General features: G+C 53.7%; 2 protein-coding genes and 2 long non-coding RNA genes across 19 annotated transcripts in view; 1 reads left to right on the plus strand and 3 right to left on the minus strand.

Annotated features, from left to right (window-relative positions):
* The window catches only part of NEK4 (NIMA related kinase 4), a 63,172-nt gene extending 61,771 nt beyond the window's left edge, over window positions 1-1,401 (minus strand). For 3 of the 4 annotated variants that reach the window (XM_084988538.1, XM_021068942.2, XM_084988530.1), the window contains exon 1: window positions 152-1,401. The gene's annotated coding sequence lies outside the window, so the exon portion shown is untranslated. The remainder of the gene's footprint in view (window positions 1-151) is intronic. The other variant, XM_084988548.1, reaches the window with a different exon arrangement.
* Window positions 1,402-4,030: 2,629 nt separating this feature from the next.
* On the plus strand, window positions 4,031-17,721 carry ITIH3 (inter-alpha-trypsin inhibitor heavy chain 3). Of its 13 annotated transcripts, none has more exon segments than NM_001206349.1 (22): window positions 4,031-4,162; window positions 4,809-4,829; window positions 5,761-5,927; window positions 6,016-6,120; window positions 6,372-6,534; window positions 7,071-7,184; window positions 8,154-8,279; window positions 8,588-8,704; window positions 8,931-9,099; window positions 9,940-10,065; window positions 10,326-10,507; window positions 11,731-11,916; window positions 12,081-12,220; window positions 12,908-13,062; window positions 13,646-13,660; window positions 14,689-14,712; window positions 14,941-14,976; window positions 15,098-15,211; window positions 15,652-15,856; window positions 16,522-16,694; window positions 16,885-16,996; window positions 17,470-17,721. In NM_001206349.1, coding segments are annotated over 22 exon segments (2,673 nt in total). In that variant the 5' UTR covers window positions 4,031-4,069; the 3' UTR covers window positions 17,600-17,721.
* LOC146397337 (uncharacterized) lies at window positions 9,490-10,337 on the minus strand. The gene is made up of 2 exons (XR_014823258.1): window positions 9,830-10,337; window positions 9,490-9,709 (listed from the first exon to the last, which is right to left on the minus strand). It is a non-coding gene; the product is annotated as an uncharacterized LOC146397337 (long non-coding RNA).
* LOC146397338 (uncharacterized) lies at window positions 14,707-16,526 on the minus strand. The gene is made up of 3 exons (XR_014823257.1): window positions 16,330-16,526; window positions 16,076-16,213; window positions 14,707-14,811 (listed from the first exon to the last, which is right to left on the minus strand). It is a non-coding gene; the product is annotated as an uncharacterized LOC146397338 (long non-coding RNA).
* Window positions 17,722-17,920: the final 199 nt, after the last annotated feature.

Raw genomic sequence — 17,920 nt, forward strand, 5'->3', positions numbered from 1 at the left:
CTATCTGGCATCAGCAACTGTGTACTTAACCACCCCATGTAAATACTCTCGTCAGGCTGGGTGGTAATGGCCAAAGCCTGCTTGCCTTTGGTTCTAGATAGTCAAAAGTATTGCTTAACATGAGCATTTGAAAGAAACGTATGAACTATACCTGGTCTTGGGGTCCTGAAGAGGTCCTACTGGGAACTGGAGGCTTTCCCACTGGATTCAGGGCTTCAGGAGGCAGTTCCCGGGTCTCCGCCTTCTGCTCCATTTCCCAGCTGGGGGTTTGCAATCTCTAAGAGGAGGCAAGATATTTCCCCAAAGCAGAGATGGCCACTGCCCAGAAACGGTGATTTCGGGGCCCAGGAATAGCAGCGCACGGATCCTCACACAGATGCCTCGAATGACTCCTTCAGAGCCCCTTCCCTGGCTTTGTCAAAGGGCCCATTTAACATGCGAGGTCACCAGGCGCTGGGAGACGAACCTGCACTTTTGGGAGCCACTGGCCCTTCTGGTGAAAGTTGATGGGCTTCCACCCACTCCTTTCCAAAGGGTTTCTGCTTTTTCTCCGCTGGCTTCTGTCCAGTTCCCAGTCCCAAACAAGGCCCATAAGGGCTCAGATCAACAGCACAAATGCTGAGATCCATAGCTGTCCCGGGCCAGGGACACAGAGTTACAGGCTGAGGGGCAGCCGGTGGAATTTCAGAGTCCAGCCCACTGTCTGGCGCATCCTGGGCTGCCAGCTGGCTGGTCACTGTGAGCAAGGCCCTGCCAAATTGGGAGCTCATTTTTACATCGTGTAGAGAGGAAGTGGGGGCAAACCTGAAGGTCTCTTAGATTCCATTTCATTCTAAATTCTGTATGATGACCCTGGGTCCCTCCAAGTCCCCAGCTGTCCCTCAGGGGCCTCTTGAGAAACTTTAGAATCTCCCATTTTGAGGTGTCCCGTCCACAAAATTCCAAGTACTTGGGGATGAGGCAGTAGTCTGGAGGGAAGGGGCTGGGGGAAGCTCCTTAGGCCAATGCAGGGTCGGGAGGAGGAGCCACTGGATAGTGATGGCAGGACAATGGTTCTGCCACAACCCAAGGGCCTGGTGGTCAGCAACCACAGACACTGAAAATGACCATGTGAACAAGATGCAGGGCTCTTCTCTCTGCTCCCAGGTTCAGCACATATAGGGTGTCTATCAGCACTGGGGTTGGTATGAGGATCAGGAGGCCTGAGGACAGGGACCCCTAGCCGGGCCTCAACACTGGCAGTTGCTACCTCAGCAGCTCCATTTGTTGGTCTGCCATCGTTTTGCTGACTGGGCAACTCCTTGTCATTGCTTCTGTGGCTCCTGCCACTTCCAATCCCTAGTCCACTCCTTCCTTGTGGCTTCTGTTGCTTCTGTCTTCTCACTCTGCTTCTCTGCCCCCAGCAATCAACTCTCTCTGTACACCTCACAGTCAAGTGCAGTCTTGGCTTTCAGCCAAGGCCTTGGTTTGATCCATAAATTAGCCACTCTAAGCCCAGGCATCCTTGTCAAATCCATTCAGTAGCAGCTGGCTGGGTGGGTCACTGGGTCACTTTGTTTGGAAGATCACGGGTACGGTAGGCACATGGAGGCCGCTCTGGAAGGCCTAGGGGCTGGCAGGGTCCTGTAATAGCCCAAAAGGACCCAGCCCCCAGCCCCCAGCCCCTCTGAGTCTCCCATTGTCCTAGACACCAGAGCATCAGCCTCACTGGGCACTTTTGGGAGAATGACACTCCAAGAGGAGTGCTGTGGGTGGTCAGCTTGGGGACAGAAGTGGAAGACTTCTAGAGGAGAGACATGGACTGGCAAGGATGAGATGTGCTGTGCAGAGAAGCGGGGAGACCATGCCTGTGGGGAGAGAGTTAAGTGCAGAAAAGCAAGCTGAGGATGTTCCCTCGTGGCGCAGTGGGTTAAGGATCTGGCGTTGCTGCAGCACAGGCCACAACAGCAGCATGGGTTCGATACCTGTGGCTTGGGAACTTCCACATGCAAAAAACAAAACAGATCAAAAAGAAAAGCAAGCCAAAGCTGGATCACAGGACTTGGGGTATGTCCTTTCTAAGGTGCCGTGAGACTCACAGAGGGTAATGAGCAAGGCGTCAGCCATGGTGATCCATCCAAGCCTTAGGGTGACAAGTTAGGTTTTGTGCCCTGGCTGCTTTGGGAAGGAGGCGGCTGTGATCCAGGAGGCTAGACCAGCGGCCATGTCAGTAGTGCAGCAACGATGCTGAGATGCTTTATTTAATTTATTTATTTTTCTTTTTCTTTTTTATGGTTGGATCTGCAGCATATGGAAGTTCCCAGGCTAGGAGTCAAAGTGGAGCTGGAGCTGCTGGCCTGCACCACAGCCACAGCAATGCCAGATCTGAGCTACATCTGCAACCTACACGGCAGCTTGTGGCAATGCTGGGTCCTTAACCCACTAAGTGGGGCCAGGGATTGAACCCGCATCCTCATAGATACTAGTCAGGTTCTTAACCCACTGAGCCACAACAGGAACTCCCACCATTTGCTTTGTTTTTTATTTTATTTTTTTTATTTTTAGGGCCTTACCCTCAGCATATGGAGGTTCCCAGGCTAGGGGTTGAATTGGAGCTGTAGTCACTAACCTATATCACAGCTCACAGCAATGCCAGATCTTTAACTGAGCGAGGCCAGGGATCGAACTTGTATCATGGATGCTAGTCAGATTTGTTTCCGCTGAGCCACGATGGGAGCTCCCCACCATTTGCTTTATTTTTTCTCTGTCTCTTTTTAAATTATTATTAAAGTACAATTGATTTACAACATTTTGTCAAGTTCTGTTCTACAACAAAGTGACCCAATCACACATATTTCTCATTGCTGTACAGTAGGATCACATTGCCCACCCATTCCAGGTATAACAGTTTGCATCCCCAGAACCCCCAAAATGCCCATTCCTCCCACTCCCTCCCCTTTCCCCCTCAGAACCCCAAGTCTCTTCTTGGCAATGCTCTGTTTTTGTTTTTTGTTTGTTTGTTATTTTTAGATAGGAGCATCTGTTCCATGTTTTAGATTCCACAAATAAGTGATATCATATGGTATTTGTCTTTTTCTTTCTGGCTTACTTAGTATGAGAATCTATAGCTCCATCCAGGTTGCCACAAATGGCATTAGTTTGTCTTTCTTATGGCTGAGTAATAGTCCACTGAATATATGTACCACTTCTTAATTCATTCATCTGCCAGTGGACATTTAGGTTGTTTCCATGTCTTGGCTATGGTGAATAGTGCTGCAATGAACATAGGGGTGCGTGTATCTTTTTCAATGAAAGTTTTGTCTGGATATATGCCCAGCAATAGAATTGCTGGATCATATGGTAGCTCTATATTTAGCTTCCTAAGGTACCTCCATACTCTTTTCCATAGTGGTTGTACCAATTTATATCCCCACCAACAGTGGAGGAGAGTATCTTTTTCTCTACACCCTCTCCAGCATTTGTTATTTGTTGTCTCGTTAATGATGGCTATTCTGACTGGTGTGAGGTGCTACCTCATTGTAGTTTTGATTTGCATTTCTCTAATAGTGATATTGAGCATTTTTTCATATGCCTGTTAGCCATCCCTATGTCTTCTGTGGGGAAATGCCTATGTAGGTCTTCTACCCATTTTTTAATTGGGTTATTTTTGTTGTTGTTGAGTTACATGAGTTGTTTGTATATTTTGGAGATGAGCCCTTGTTTGCTGCATTGTTGGCAAAGATTTTCTCCATTCTGTGGATTGTCTTTTTGTTTTTTGTGGCTCTACCGCCCGTCACCACTGCCCCCATCCTCGGGAGTCTCGGGCGCATTTGCCAACACACAGCTTCTGCTTTCCCAGGGGCCTCCATGTCCCGCAGCCACCAGGAGTGAAGTCTCAACATTGCTGACAATTCCCAGCAGGCTGCTTTGGTACAGGCAGATCCAGACCCGTTACTCCACCCACACTCAGCTTCCCAGGGGAGCCTCTCACCTCCCACTCCTCCCGTCTGTTCTATAGGTCAATAACCCCACTTGGAAAACACCAGGATTGCTCATATAAGGAGCACAGGCCAGACCAGTGTGCCTAGCCATGGCATCTGCTCGGTGGCCCTGCCTCATCTTGGCCCTGCTCTCCAGCTTGGCAGTCTCTGGCTTCCCAAGGAGCCCCTCCCGGCAGCTCGGGGTAAGTCTGCCCCCTCTTCACCATCTGGACCTGTCACAGGGGCAGAGGCTCCACACTGGGCGGTCCTCTACAGAGGGTGAGGAGGCAGAGGCTGGGAGTGAGCTGCAGGGGAAAAGGCTGGGGCCGGGGGAATCTGACCTCCAGACCCGCTGCTAATCCTGGACAAGTCTCTTACCTCTCCTGGGCCTCTGTTTCCCTCCATGTCAAATGGGTGATACATCATGAATGGCTCAGCTCACCGAGAGGCTGTGAAGGTCCACATCTGAGACAAGAGCGGAGGGCCCCTCTAGGAAGGGCCGAGCTGAGCCATGTGGGGTGCAGCGGTGGTGGGGTCTGGGAGAGGCTTCACCGGCCTGGGGCCTAGGGAAAGGCAGGGTGAGTGGGGTATATGGGCAGAGGGAACGCTCTGGCTTTGGTTCTCCCTCCCTGCTCCCCTGGGTGAACTTCCTCTGTGGATCTCAGTTTCCCCATCTACTCAGAGCCCTTCCTACCTGACATGTGGCTCTGGGTGGGTCTTATGTCCAGAGGCCCCTTGGGGGGTGTGTGGAGTGGTCCTGACGAACCCTGGCCTCAGCCCAGAGCCTGTTCCCAGGCCATGGTAGCCTTGGCCTTGGCCTGACCCCTGTGTTTGTCTTTGTTTTTGCAGAAACGAAGCCTCCCGGGAGCGGTGAGAAATTTCATCAGGGATGGGGCAGGATAGGACAGGACAGAGCTGGTTGCCCAATAGCAGAAGGGGTGGGCCATGATGGCTTATGGCCCCCTGCCCTGGCAGACCCCCGTGAGACTCCAGAGCCCTGGGAAAGAGCACCACAGAACCATGCTCCTCAGACTGGCTGATGCAGCACAGGAACACCCTTCCATGAATCTTTCCTCCCACAGACACTTACTGAGCACTTGCCAGGCTCTGTGCACAGGGCAGGGGACACACAGTGAATGGCCCTGTCCCACCTTCACAAAGCATCTCTATATCCTCCTGCCTGGAGGAGCCCAGAGCCTTGGGGAAGACGGTTCTGAGGGTGGTAGGGAGCACGGGAGTGCTGCAGGTGGGAGAAGGACAGGGTCAGATTTGGGTTTTTATACCATCTCACTGGCTACAGCTGCATGTAAATAGGTTATAGAGCTAAGGAAGGCAGAACCACCATCAGAGCAGTGTTGGCAGAGTTCCTGTTGTGGTTCAGTGGATTAGAATCCATGAGGATGCAGGTTCAATTCCTGGCCTTGCTCAGTGGATTAAGTATCCGGCATTGCCACAAGTTGCGTCATAGTCACAGATGTGGCTCGGATCACATGGTGCTTTGGCTGTGGCGTGGGCTGGCAGTTGCAGTTCCACTTCGACCTCTAGCCTGGGAACTTCCATATGCCGCAAGTATAGCCCTTAAAAACAGAAGAGTACAGCGGTGGCCAAGCAAAGGTGGGGACCAAGGATGCTGCCCAGGCTTCTGACATGGGCGACTGGAAGACTGAAGGAGCCACTTACCATGTAGATTTTGGAGCCCACAAAGAGGAGCTTGAAGGGAAATGGTCTGGAGGAAGACATGGCTTCCGGGGGCCGCAGGCTGGCTGGTTACTACCCGCTGATCCCCGTCCCTCTCCCTCAGGTGGTCAATGGCATTGAGGTCTACAGCACCAAGGTCAGCTGCAAGGTGACCTCCCGCTTCGCTCACAATGTTGTTACCACCAGAGCCGTCAACCACGCCGACACGGCCAAGGAGGTTTCTTTCGATGTGGAGCTGCCCAAGACAGCCTTCATCACCAACTTCACCTTGTGGGTGTCACCACAACTGCTGGCTCTGGGTTCAGGAGGGGGGTCGGCCCAACATGAGCTCCCCCGCCCCAACTCTCTGTCCCTGCAGGACCATCGACGGCGTGACCTACCCTGGGAATGTCAAGGAGAAGGAAGTTGCCAAGAAGCAGTATGAAAAGGCCGTGTCCCAGGGCAAGACAGCTGGCTTGGTCAAGTAAGTGTGGACTCCCAGGCCTTGGGGAGAACATCAGAGCTGCGAAGGGCCCTCAGAGACACAAACAAAAAAAGGGCAGCTATTATTATTTTATAATGTCCTGATTCTTACATTATCCCATTTTGATGTTGAGACAACTAAGGCTCGGAGTGGGAGGGGTCCCCCACAAGGGGAAGGGACTTGAACCAAGGCCCAGGAAGGGTGGGCTCGTGCAGCCTGCAGGGCAGGCATTGTCTTGTCCCGCTCTTCAGGGCCTCTGGGAGGAAGCTGGAGAAATTCACCGTCTCAGTCAATGTGGCTGCAGGCAGTAAGGTTACCTTTGAGCTAACCTACGAGGAGCTGCTGAAGAGGCACAAGGGCAAGTATGAGATGTATCTCAAGGTCCAGCCCAAGCAACTGGTCAAGCACTTTGAGGTAATCAGCTGCACTCCTGCAGCCCCTGCTAAAACTGCTAGGGGCGGGGTGCCGGGAAGCGCCCATGACAGGGTCCTGAAGGAAGAAGCCCAGGCCCCACCACTTGGCCGAGGAGGCTTGGGGGAATTACAGTGGTTCTGGCCACAGTACCTGGGCTGAGACATGGAGGCTGGGCACCTGGCAGATCCAGATTTGGGTGCTGGGCCCTTGGAGTAACATCATGATGTCTCTGTAATGCTTGTAACTGGCTACACAGGCTTTTAACCTACGTTAGAGTCGAAAGGCAAAGGAAATGCTTTAGCGGGCAAATTTGAGGTAGCCTATTGCAGAAAGGGGAAGAGCTTTGGGGTCAGAGCGCCTATCTACAAGCCATTGTGGCCATTTTCTTGGTGGAAGACAGAAAACTTGGCCATCACAGAGCTGTTCTAGAGGCCAGTTCCTGCACCATCACTGCCTCATCTCCTTGCCCTTGTTGTCCTGGAGGCTGGGCTCTGTACTATCACCGAGTGACACTTCCTTACCTTTGGTCATTGCAGATCACAGCAGACATCTTCGAGCCCCAGGGCATCAGCACACTGGATGCTGAAGCTTCATTCATCACCAATGACCTCCTGGGCAGCGCCCTTACCAAGTCCTTCTCAGGCAAAAAGGTTGTGTAGATGCCTCGCAGGCCTGGAGGGCAGGGGCAGGAACACCCGCCCTGGCAGGGCGAATCTGAATCTGTGGGTTTGGCTGATGCGAGAGTGTGTGTGTGTGTCGGGGGTGGGGGGTTAAGTGTACAACCACTACCCTTCTCCCAGGCCGCCTGGTCAGGAGTGAGGGTGCTGGAGGCAGGCGGCTGCTTGCTGCTACTGATCTACCAGAGGTCTTGAGGTGTCAACAACACTGCGGGGACAGGGACGCCATTTCTAACGGCTGGGCCCATTCTACTTTGGAAGCAGGCCGGGGAGGCTACAGTCCCTGTTTTATAGAGAAGGCGACAGAGGCCAGAGGGAGTCTTTTTAGATCTGACTCAACATGAGGGGTGAAGGAAGAAAGGGAACTTTATTCTTGATGCTGGTGCTTGGCTCTGGTCCCCAAGGTCCCCAGCGATTCCAGAGGCCTTGCTGACTGTGGGCAGTGGACGGACGAGTAAATGTTTACATGAACAGCAGACCTCAGTCAGAACTCTCAGTGTGAGGCACACACTCAGAGGGCTGCCGGCTTCTGCAGGTGCTGCCCCTGCCCAGGGGCTCCTTGCCTACCCCCTGCTCTGCCTCTTTCCCCTTCCTCTTAGCAACGACACACACCACACCACCCAACCTGAAGTTCCTTTTCATGCTGCACATCTCCCTGACCTAAGTGGCTTCCCAGTGCAGGCTAAGCTAAGGGACTGTGAGCAGGGAGTGAAAGGCTGACTCAGACAAGGTGCCTGTCCTCCAAGGAGCTCCTGGTCTCCGAGAGGGAGAGAGGTGCTCAGAAAGGCCAGAGCACCCCAGATGGCAGCAGGACTGCCTAGGCACCCACTTCTGGGCTCCTCCCGATGAGGGGGTCTTGCTCCTGAGGGCAGCCCCGGGCTGAGATCTGCAGAAGGCAGGCCCTGGCCAAGCTGAGCAAGGTCCTCCATCATCCTCCCTCAGGGCCATGTGTCCTTCAAACCCAGCTTGGACCAGCAGCGCTCATGCCCCACCTGTACAGACTCCCTTCTCAAAGGAGATTTCATCATCACCTATGATGTGAACAGAGAGTCTCCAGCCAACGTGCAGGTGGGTACCCACCAACTTGCTAGGCAGTGCAGGTTGATACCCCACCACAGTGAGGTGAGGGCTGATGCAGGGAGGGGCTACAGCTGCTTCTAGGGTGAGATCCTTGATCCTCAGCCCAAGGACAAGTTTCCTGCCAGGCATGCGGAGGCCAGGCAGACCAGAGCCTTTGTGTGGTGCCCCCTGAGTGGGGAGGCGGGGAGGACATCTTTACTTTGGGGCTGATTAATGTCCAGCTTCTATTTGCAAGGGTGGCCAACGTGAGGTTGCTGAAGAGCCCCTGGCCTCCAGTCTCTCTCTCCCCTTTCCAGATAGTCAATGGCTACTTTGTGCATTTCTTTGCACCTCAAGGCCTTCCTGTGGTGCCCAAGAATGTGGTCTTTGTGATTGACGTCAGTGGCTCCATGTACGGTCGGAAAATGGAGCAGGTACTCTCCTTGGTGCAAGGGGGGTAATAGGTGAGAAAGACAGGTGGGTTTTTTGTTTTTTTTTTTTAATGGACAAAGTTGATATTTCCAGTGAAAGAGGAGGAAGGGGCACCAAATTTTAAAAAGGCATCGGGCTTCTCCCCCTTTTGGTGCAGATGGCACAGGCCCCACCACCAGCCTGGGCTGGGAAGACATCTTCCTTTCTGCTTGTCTTTCTCTTTCCCAGACAAAGGATGCCCTCCTCAAAATTCTGGATGATATAAAGGAGGATGACTACCTGAATTTCGTCCTATTCAGTGGAGATGTGACCACTTGGAAAGACAGTTTGGTTCAAGCCACTCCTGAGAACATCCAAAAGGCCAGGGAATTTGTGAGGAATATTCGTGATCAAGGAAGTAAGAACAGAGGGGAGGGGGCCACATCTCCGTGCTCTTCTGCCTGGGCGGCCTGTTTCCCTCTTGTCCTGGGGCACAGACTGCTGGTCTGCAGACACACCCTGGGGTAGAGGTGGGAGGGGGAGGCCTCTATCGGGGTGTCTTCTCTGTGGTCTAGGGAAACCCATTCTTTTTGTTTCTAACCTGTGATCCTGGTGCCCCACAAGTCTGAGCAAGATAACACCACAGAGAACCCTTATCGGGGCAGTGGTGTATGAAAGATGACAAGGGACGCATATATTGCTCTTCTCTGCTCCCAGTGAGAGGGGCTGAAAGCCTGTCTGTTTTCCAAATTGCTCTTAACAATCACCATGTGCTTCTATCCTTTCGGTAACCCTGAGAGGCTGGTCCTTTGACTCATTTGACTCATTTGAGTCAGGAGTTCCCATGAGGATGTGGGTCTGACCGCTGGCCTTGCTCAGTGGGTTAAGCATCCGGCATTGCTGTGAGCTGTGGCATAGGTCACAGATGCGGCTCAGATACTGAGTCGGTGTGGCTGTGGTGGAGGCCGGCAGCTACAGCTCTGATTTGACTCCTAGCCTGGGAACCTGTATGTGCCACAAATGTGGCCCTAAAAAGACCAAAAAAAAAAAAAAAAAGAAAAAAAAAGAAAGACAGACTGAGTCATTCATTCATCCCTCACTGAGTTAGGCAGTTAGGCAGTCGATACTCACCGAGAACCACCACGTACCGGTGGGCAGGGTCCTTGGGCACAGGAGCAGGGCCTGCTGTCCTCTTCTACCCTGCACGCCGAGGATGCCCTCCCACAGTGCCATCTGTCTGTCTGTGTGCGTGTGCCAGTGACCAACATCAATGACGGGCTGCTGACGGGCATCAGCATGCTGAACAAGGCCCGGGAGGAGCACAAAGTTCCAGAGAGGAGCACCTCCATCATCATCATGTTGACCGATGGGGACGCCAACATGGGTGAGGCAGTGGCTGTGGCTCCTGGCTCTGGGTGCAGCAAGCTCTTGGGCAGTTCTCCACAGGGCCCCCCCATGGTCTGTGAGCCCCTCAACAGCATGGCCCCGCCTCCCCTGCCAGGGCTCCCCACCCCTCTGTCCTGACCAGCTGGCGGCCGTGACTCCACCAGCTCCGCACATACAGGAGTCAGATCTCTCCACACAGAGCTGGTCCAGACAGTTGCGCGGCTGTGGCTGTCGTGTGAACCTCTCCTTCTCCTGCAGGTGTAAGCAAACCTGAAAAAATCCAAGAGAATGTGCGGAATGCCATTGGGGGCAAATTCCCCTTGTATAACTTGGGCTTTGGCAACAATCTGAATTATAACTTCCTGGAGAGTATGGCCCTGGAGAACCACGGGCTTGCCCGGCGCATTTATGAGGATTCCGATGCCAACTTGCAGTTGCAGGTAGGCCTTGTCTTGCACACCTCTGGGAGTGGGGAGCTCACTACTTCCTTAGGCAGCTGTTCCACTGGGTGACAGTATCAGTTATGAAAGAGAACTTCCCCTTGGGTTGGAATCTACATGTTTGCCTCCTACCAATCAGTAGTGGTTCTGATTTTGTTCATGGGCTACACAGAACAGATCTGTTTCCTCCCTAGGGCTGTGAGATCAGACACAAGGTACCCAGTTATATAGGAATTTCTCATATTTGGTGAATGATTCTTTAGTAAGCATGCTCCAAATACTGCATTGGACACTAATTAGTTTGCTAGTGCTGCCTTAACAAATTACGATAAAGTAGTATCTTATACAACAAAAATGCGTCGTCTTGCAGTTCTGGAGACCGGAAGTCCAAAATCAAGGTGTCGGTAGGGTTGGCTCCTTCTGAGAGCTATGGGGCAGGGGGGATCTTGTCAAGGCCCCTCTCCTTGGCCTGTAGATGGCCATTTTCCCCCTATGTCTTCACATCATCTTCCCTGTGTGCATGTCTGTCTTTGGGTTCAAATATCCCCTTTTCATAAGGACACCAATCATACCAGATTGGAGTTCATTCCAAAGACATCATTTTAACTGGATTACCTCTGTAAAGACCCTTTCCCCAAATAACGTCATTGTCTGAGGTCCTGTGGGTAAAGATTTTAACCTATGTATTTCTGGGGTACATAATTCATCCCATAATAGACATACTTATACTCAAAAGTGACTTTCCGCTTACCTGACATTCAAATTTCACTCACTTCCTACCTTTTCATTTGCTAAGTCTGGCAACTCTGCTCCTCCCACTTTTTCTGCTTCTGCAGTGGGCTCCCCAGGGCCTCCCTCCCATCAGTCTCTGGGTGCTCTCACCCCCCACATCACCTTCTCTAGTTGGCCTCTCCACCCTTCCCTTTCTCCTTACGTTCATTCTGACAAACATTTCTTGAGTCTTTTCTATGCACCAGGAACTCTGGCCTTTCCTTTTCTATTCTTTCCAGTATCTACCTGGAGGGGGCAGGAAGGGCTCCCCCAAACTGAAGGGTGCAGTCAGGGCTATATGGAAGTGAAGATCAGGAGCCAGGACTGACCCAGCTTGGGGCCCTCAACAACCTCAACAACCTGCAGGGGCGCCAGTGGATGCCCGCCCACCCCATGCTCTCCCTGCCCACCCTGGTGGCCTGAGATGACCAGGTGCCATATTCGGACTCCAGGGCTTCTATGAGGAAGTGGCCAACCCGCTGTTGACGAGTGTGGAGGTGGGGTACCCTGAGAACGCCATCCAGGACCTCACCCAGAACACTTACCAGCACTTTTACGATGGCTCTGAGATTGTGGTGGCTGGGCGCCTGGCAGATGAGGACATGAACAGCTTTAGGGCGGATGTGAAGGGCCACGGGGTAAGCTGGGCCAAGCCTGGTTGTGTGTTGGGGATGGGGGAGCCTCACCGATGGAGATCTGGCTTTCTTGCTACTGGCTCAGCAGTCGCAAGCCCCCAAGGCAGGCCCGGCCAGCTCCAGGCCTCCGCCCTCCAGCCTCTCACCTCCTCCCACCCCTGCCCCAGGCCATCAACGACCTGACCTTCACTGAGGAGGTGGACATGAAGGAGATGGAAGAGGCCCTGAAGGAGCGGGACTACATTTTTGGGAACTACATCGAACGGCTCTGGGCCTACCTCACCATCGAGCAGCTGCTGGAGAAACGGTGACCCTGGCCCACCACTCACATAGCCAGGCCCTGCACCTGGCCCTGGGCACTGCCCCCATACCTACCTGTGCCCACCGCTGGGCTGGCTGTGCTCTGGGGGAGCCCAAGAGGAGGAAACTCAGTCACACTCCGGGAAGTAAACCTTCACGCCCACTCCCAGCTGCCCATGGAGGGCCCCATGGAGCAGTGCCAGCCTGTCATCTGGGGCGTGAGCGGCAGCTTGAAAGCACCTCGACGGCAGTGCTGGGCCTCAGCATTCTGTTCCCTGAACCCAGCATGGGCCTGTAGAAATGGTAGAGGCCAGACAACTAAAGGCTGAGACCCTAGCCCTCAGTCCCAGAGGGTAGAGCTTGGGCCCAGGCGAGAAGGCCAGAGCAGCCTTCTTTTAGGTGGGAATGGCCTGGAGAGCCCTTGGCGCAGGGCCGGCCATGTGTGGAGTGCTCAGCACACGGACACTATCGTGACTGGCTGTCGTAGTGGCCATTTCAAGCCCCTTATATTTTACAGGTGGGGAAATTGAGGCCCAGAGAGGAAAAAGAGCCAGTCTGTCTGTCCCAGGGAGCTGGTGAACCAGTTTTTTTTCGTTTTTTCTAAGTACTAGTGTGTTCCATCCTGGGGGGCCCGACCTTGGGAGAGATGGAGGGGCGGGGTCCTGGGCTGACCCTCTACCCACCCCCCCCACAGCAAGAACGCCCAAGGCAAGGAGAAGGAGACACTCACGGCCCAGGCCCTGGACCTGTCCCTCAAGTACCACTTTGTGACTCCGCTGACCTCCATGGTGGTGACCAAGCCCGAGGACAATGAGAACCAGACAGCCATTGCTGACAAGCCCGGGGAAGGTGGGCATGGAGGGCGGGGGCCAGAACTCACTGGCCTTCTTCCCAGCCCTGGCCCTTGGGTGCCCTGAAGAGAGTGGGCCAGGCTGAGGAGGCCAGACTGCTGAGAAAGAGGGCAGCTAAAGAAAACTGGCCAAGGGATGGGGAGGGTGTTTGGAGGAAGTGAAGCCAGTAGTGTGCACAGAGGGGTGTGGGTAGAATAGGAGCTCCTTAGAAGTCCTGAACTTAGGCTGCAGCATGGAAGTGTTCAGTTAGACAAGAAGAAACATTTCCAGCCTCAAAGTTAGGCCTGGAGCAGGTGCCTCGGGATTGTGAGAGGAAGGGGCCCTGAGAGCTGGAGTCTGGGGCCAGACCTGCTCAATCAGACCCCAAGAGGGGACTCCTGAGTGTTCCTGCAACTGGCCTGGGCAGTGGGGGGTTGGTACAGGGAGGCACAGGAGGTAAAGAGTTGGTCCTGCCCAGCCCTCTGCCTCCAGGAGCTCATGGTTCCTGTGTGACAGATGTGGCCTGGAGCTGGTGATTGCATTGGCCCAGACACCAGGAAATCTGTGGCTTCTAATGTGTTTCTTTTCTTCCTCCCTCTCAGAGCCTGTGGATGCAGGTGAGCTTTGGCCCGCAACTGGACGGGTTCCAGGAGGGAGACAAGACAGGACCAAGGAGGCCTTTCTAGGTGTACCGGGCTGTACCCTTAGGGAGGATTCTCAGGAAACCTGTGCTCTGGTCTCAGTTCTGCTGCCAGCCCACAAGGGGCCTTGTACTGGGCTCTGCCCCTCCCTGAGTCTCAGGGCTTTTGGTGGTTGACTGAGGGGGCTTCCCCTGCCCAAGGAGGGACATTTAGTATGAGAGCATTCTATGACCTGCAAAAATTAGCACCTGGATTAATTAACACTTTACTAATTCCCAAATCCCCTTATGGTTCCCATTTTACACCAAGGAAACTGAGGCACAGAGAGATTAAGTCTGTTTGCTTAAGGACTCAGTCAGCAGGTAGCCAAGTGGGTACTTGGGCTAGACAGCCTGGTTCCAGTGCCCATGCTGCCATTCACAGCACTCTGTGCTTCTCGCATCCTGAAACTGGAACCTCACGCCCCAGAAGCGCACCACTACCAGGCAGGGCCTCTCAGCCCCTATCCCGCCTCTATCCATATGGGCTGCTCTAACTGAGCAGCACATGTGCACTGGGTCATGGCTCTGCCCTCCGAACAGCCCCATGAACTGCAGTCACTAGTGCTAGTGTGCGTGTGGATAGGTGTTTTACTACCAAGGACAGCAGACAGTGGTGAGTCTCATCTGACAGCTCATCCCTTGGGGAGGGAGGGGAGTTCAGAGGTGGAGGGTAATGTCTGCTGTGAGCACTGCTCCTGATAGAGAAGCTGACCACCTAATGGCTTGCATTTTAGTGCCACAGAAGTGCTGTGCCCCTGCCATTAATATTATACCCGGATTACCGCCAGCCCTAGAAAGGATTTCCCTGGGCATACCCCCATTTCTAAAGCCTAAACTTAGAGGGGTCATATCTTCCTCCTCCTTGTTGGCACTGGGGCCCCACTGGGGACCAGCAGCCCCAAGAGAGGCAGAAGATGTGAAGCTGGGGGGAGGCTCATGACTGTCCTTTGCTTCTTTTTCCAGTGACCCCCTCCACGGCTTACCTGAGTGAGTATGCGCTGGCTGCCACAGACCGTGGCCGTGCACTCTGCCCCTGTGGAGTTTCTCCTGAATCAGTTTTCAGGACAGGCAGATGGTTGGGGGGTCCTGGAAAGATGAGGGAGGGAGGAGGTTTAAGAGCATTACGGAGCAGTGAAGCAAATTCTGGGTGGCGGTCCTGGTGCCTCTCCTAGGCCTGCTTGTTTAGCTTAGCCCTCTCTCCCTTTGCGCCCACAGCCAGCTACCAGCCTCCTGTGACACCCTACTACTATGGTGAGTTCCCCAGCACCTCCTGTCTGTGTAGGAGTCCATCCCACAGGGGCCAGGAGGCGAGGCGAGGCCCCTGGAACAGTGAGAGACCCAAGGAGCCAGCCCCTTCTCTGTGTGCCCTCAGTGGATGGAGACCCCCACTTCATCATCCAAGTTCCAGAGAAGGATGATGCCATCTGCTTCAACATCGATGAAGACCCAGGCACAGTGCTGCGCCTCATTCAGGACCCCGTCACAGGTGGGGGCTCTTCCCAAGAAGGCCTAGAGCCCCCCAGAGTAGGCAATAGACCACTGTGCCCATAAGGCACCCTTATTTAGAAGCAGATTACATCCTGCAGGGGGCTATTCTGAGCCACAGGCTCACCAAGTCCCCCATTGGCCAGTGGTGTTGGGGAGATGGTTAGAGTTAAGGGCAGCCTATGTCTGTGGAATAGTTTTTCTCTGGACAGCACTCCCTGGCCCAGGCAACGGGCAGATCCACGATGTGGGTCCTCAGCTGTCAGTATGACCCCATATGTCTAGGAATGGGTAGGGTTGGCCCTGAGGTCCTGGTCTCTCCTCGGGGCCCACACTCTGCTACCCCTCAGTAGGTCTGGCTGAAGGGGAGGATGCATCCCTAAAGGCCAGCCTGGACTCATAAGTTCTTTCCGGTCTCTTGCTGCCCTGTCTTTCTGGCAGGCCTCACAGTTAATGGGCAGATCATTGGTGAGAAGAGAAGCAGCCAGGACTCTCAACCCAGAAAGACCTACTTTGGCAAACTGGGCATTGCCAATGCTCACCTGGACTTCCGGATTGAGGTGACACCAGAGAGGATCACCCTGTGGAATGGGGCTGCACAGAGCACATTCAGCTGGCTGGACACAGTCATGGTGACCCAGGATGGGTAAAGTTCCCCTGCTGGGTTGTCTGAGGAACACTATAACATGGGTCTAAGGAGGGATTAGAACAAATCCCAGGATGGAAGAACTAAGGGTTGCAAGAAAGACCAGTGGCCCTGGAGATCAGTCCCTGCCCGAGGGGAGGGTGACCATGGTGGCCCCAACCAATCCCTTGGGCCCCCATCAGAGGCAGAATTGGTAGATGGACTGTTCATGGTACTGACCTTGAGAGAAGGGCTGTGTGGACAAAAGCACGAGGTGGACTCGGCAATCTGATAATAACAAGGATCCTCATGGTCTCTGGTTGAACTTGCTAGTTCTCAAACTCCTCTGCCTCTCATGCGTCTTCAGATCACCCCGGGCTGGATGGGCAGGGCAGGAGTGTTAACTCCCACTGAGGTTCAGAGAGGGGCAGAACACGCCCAGTGTCACACAGGAAGCCAGTGGCCAATCTGGGCTCAATCCCGGGGCTCCAGACCTCCAGGAGCAGGGACCCATTCAATGGAGGGCATGGTCTACACTCATGAGGTGTCTTCCTTCGAACACCCCAGACGTAGTTCCTGGAGTCTGGGTGCTCTCAGATGTCAAGTCTCCTGCTGAGAGAGCCTTGATTCCGATGGCTGGTGTCATGGTAGCTGGGCCTCACTGCTGACCTCCTCTCCTCTCCTAGGCTGTCTGTGATGATCAACAAGAAGAAGAACATGGTGGTCTCCTTTGGAGATGGGGCTACCTTTGTGGTTGTCCTCCACCAGGTGTGGAAGAAACAGCCCAACCACCATGACTTCCTGGGCTTCTATGTGGTGGACAGTCACCGGATGTCGACACAGACACATGGGCTTCTGGGTATGACATGTTCACGCTTCAGATTGTTTAGGCCACATAGAGGAAGGGAACAGCCATGTGAAGGGCCATCCTAGTCACCCTGGACCCAACACCCCACACCCTATTCAGCCATTTCACAATCCTAGAAGGCCAGTGACCATGTCACCTATGGTGATGGCAGGGCTGACAGTGTGAATGTTTTTCTTCCTAGGACAATTCTTCCACCCTTTCGACTTTAAAGTGTCTGACATCCACCCAGGCTCTGACCCCACAAAGCCAGATGCCACAATGGTGGTGAAGAATCATCGGCTGACAGTCACCAGGTGAGGGGACCCCTCTGCCATCTTCATCCTGCCCTGTAATGAGACAGGAGAAAAGAGCCCGCTCTGCCCATACGATCAGCCCAGCTGGCTCTTTTTTGTTTGTTTTTGTTTTGCTTTGTTGGTTTTTGGCTGCACCTGCAGAAGTTCCCTGGGCCAGGGATTATACCGCACCACAGTTGCAACCTATGCCACAACTGCAGCAACACAGGTTCCTTAACCCGCTGTGCCACAGGGGATTTCCTCAGCTGCCCCTTTTCTTCTGTAGGGTACGTTTGTTTCCCTCTGGGCTCTTGGCCCCCTCTAACCAGGAAAAAGCTGAATTTGCCCCCTAAGGAGTAACCACATGACCTCATCATTGCAGGGTCTGGACTCCTAGAATTGGCTACTCCACACCCCTTTTCAACCTTAGGTCCATGAGGGCAGTAGCCATCTTGCCCAACCTGTGTATCACAGCATCTCTCTCCTTCCTCCAGGGGTTCCCAGAAAGACTACAGGAAGGATGCCAGCATTGGTGTGAAGGTTGCCTGCTGGTTTGTTCACGACAATGGGCAAGGGCTGATAGATGGCATCCACAGTGACTACATTGTCCCCGACCTGTTCTGAGTGGATCTGCCAGCTCCTGCTGAGACAGCTAGCCTAGCTTGCCTGGCATCTGGAACAGGGACACTGGGTGGGTCCTGAGGGAGGGCAGCGATAATAAAGGCCAAGGTGAAACTAGACTGCCATCAGCCCCTGCATGCTTCCATGAGCAGCACAAAGGAGGCGCTGGCTGCTTGGAAAGCAATTTCCTGGGCCTCTCTATTGATGCCACTGAAAGATGAAGCTGGTTGGGCTGGTATTACGAGGAGTCAAGCGTATGATGGTTGGGAAGGAAAAAAAAAATCAAGAATTGACTCAGGAGTAAAGGAGCTCTGAGCAGTTGGG

Source organism: Sus scrofa, chromosome 13 (assembly GCF_054392235.1).
Source record: "Sus scrofa isolate SSC_HxYL_T2T_F1_AM1 chromosome 13, Sscrofa_HxYL_maternal_Yorkshire_Landrace_v2.0, whole genome shotgun sequence".
NCBI lineage: Eukaryota > Metazoa > Chordata > Mammalia > Artiodactyla > Suidae > Sus > Sus scrofa.

Coding starts and splice junctions, on each gene's coding strand:
- ITIH3 (XM_021068267.2), top strand. CDS start 4,070: ATGGCATCTGCTCGGTGGCCCTGCCTCATCTTGGCCCTGCTCTCCAGC. Junction 14,977..15,097: donor TGTGACACCCTACTACTATG/GTGAGTTCCCCA, acceptor GTGTGCCCTCAG/TGGATGGAGACCCCCACTTC. Junction 16,997..17,469: donor CATCGGCTGACAGTCACCAG/GTGAGGGGACCC, acceptor TCCTTCCTCCAG/GGGTTCCCAGAAAGACTACA.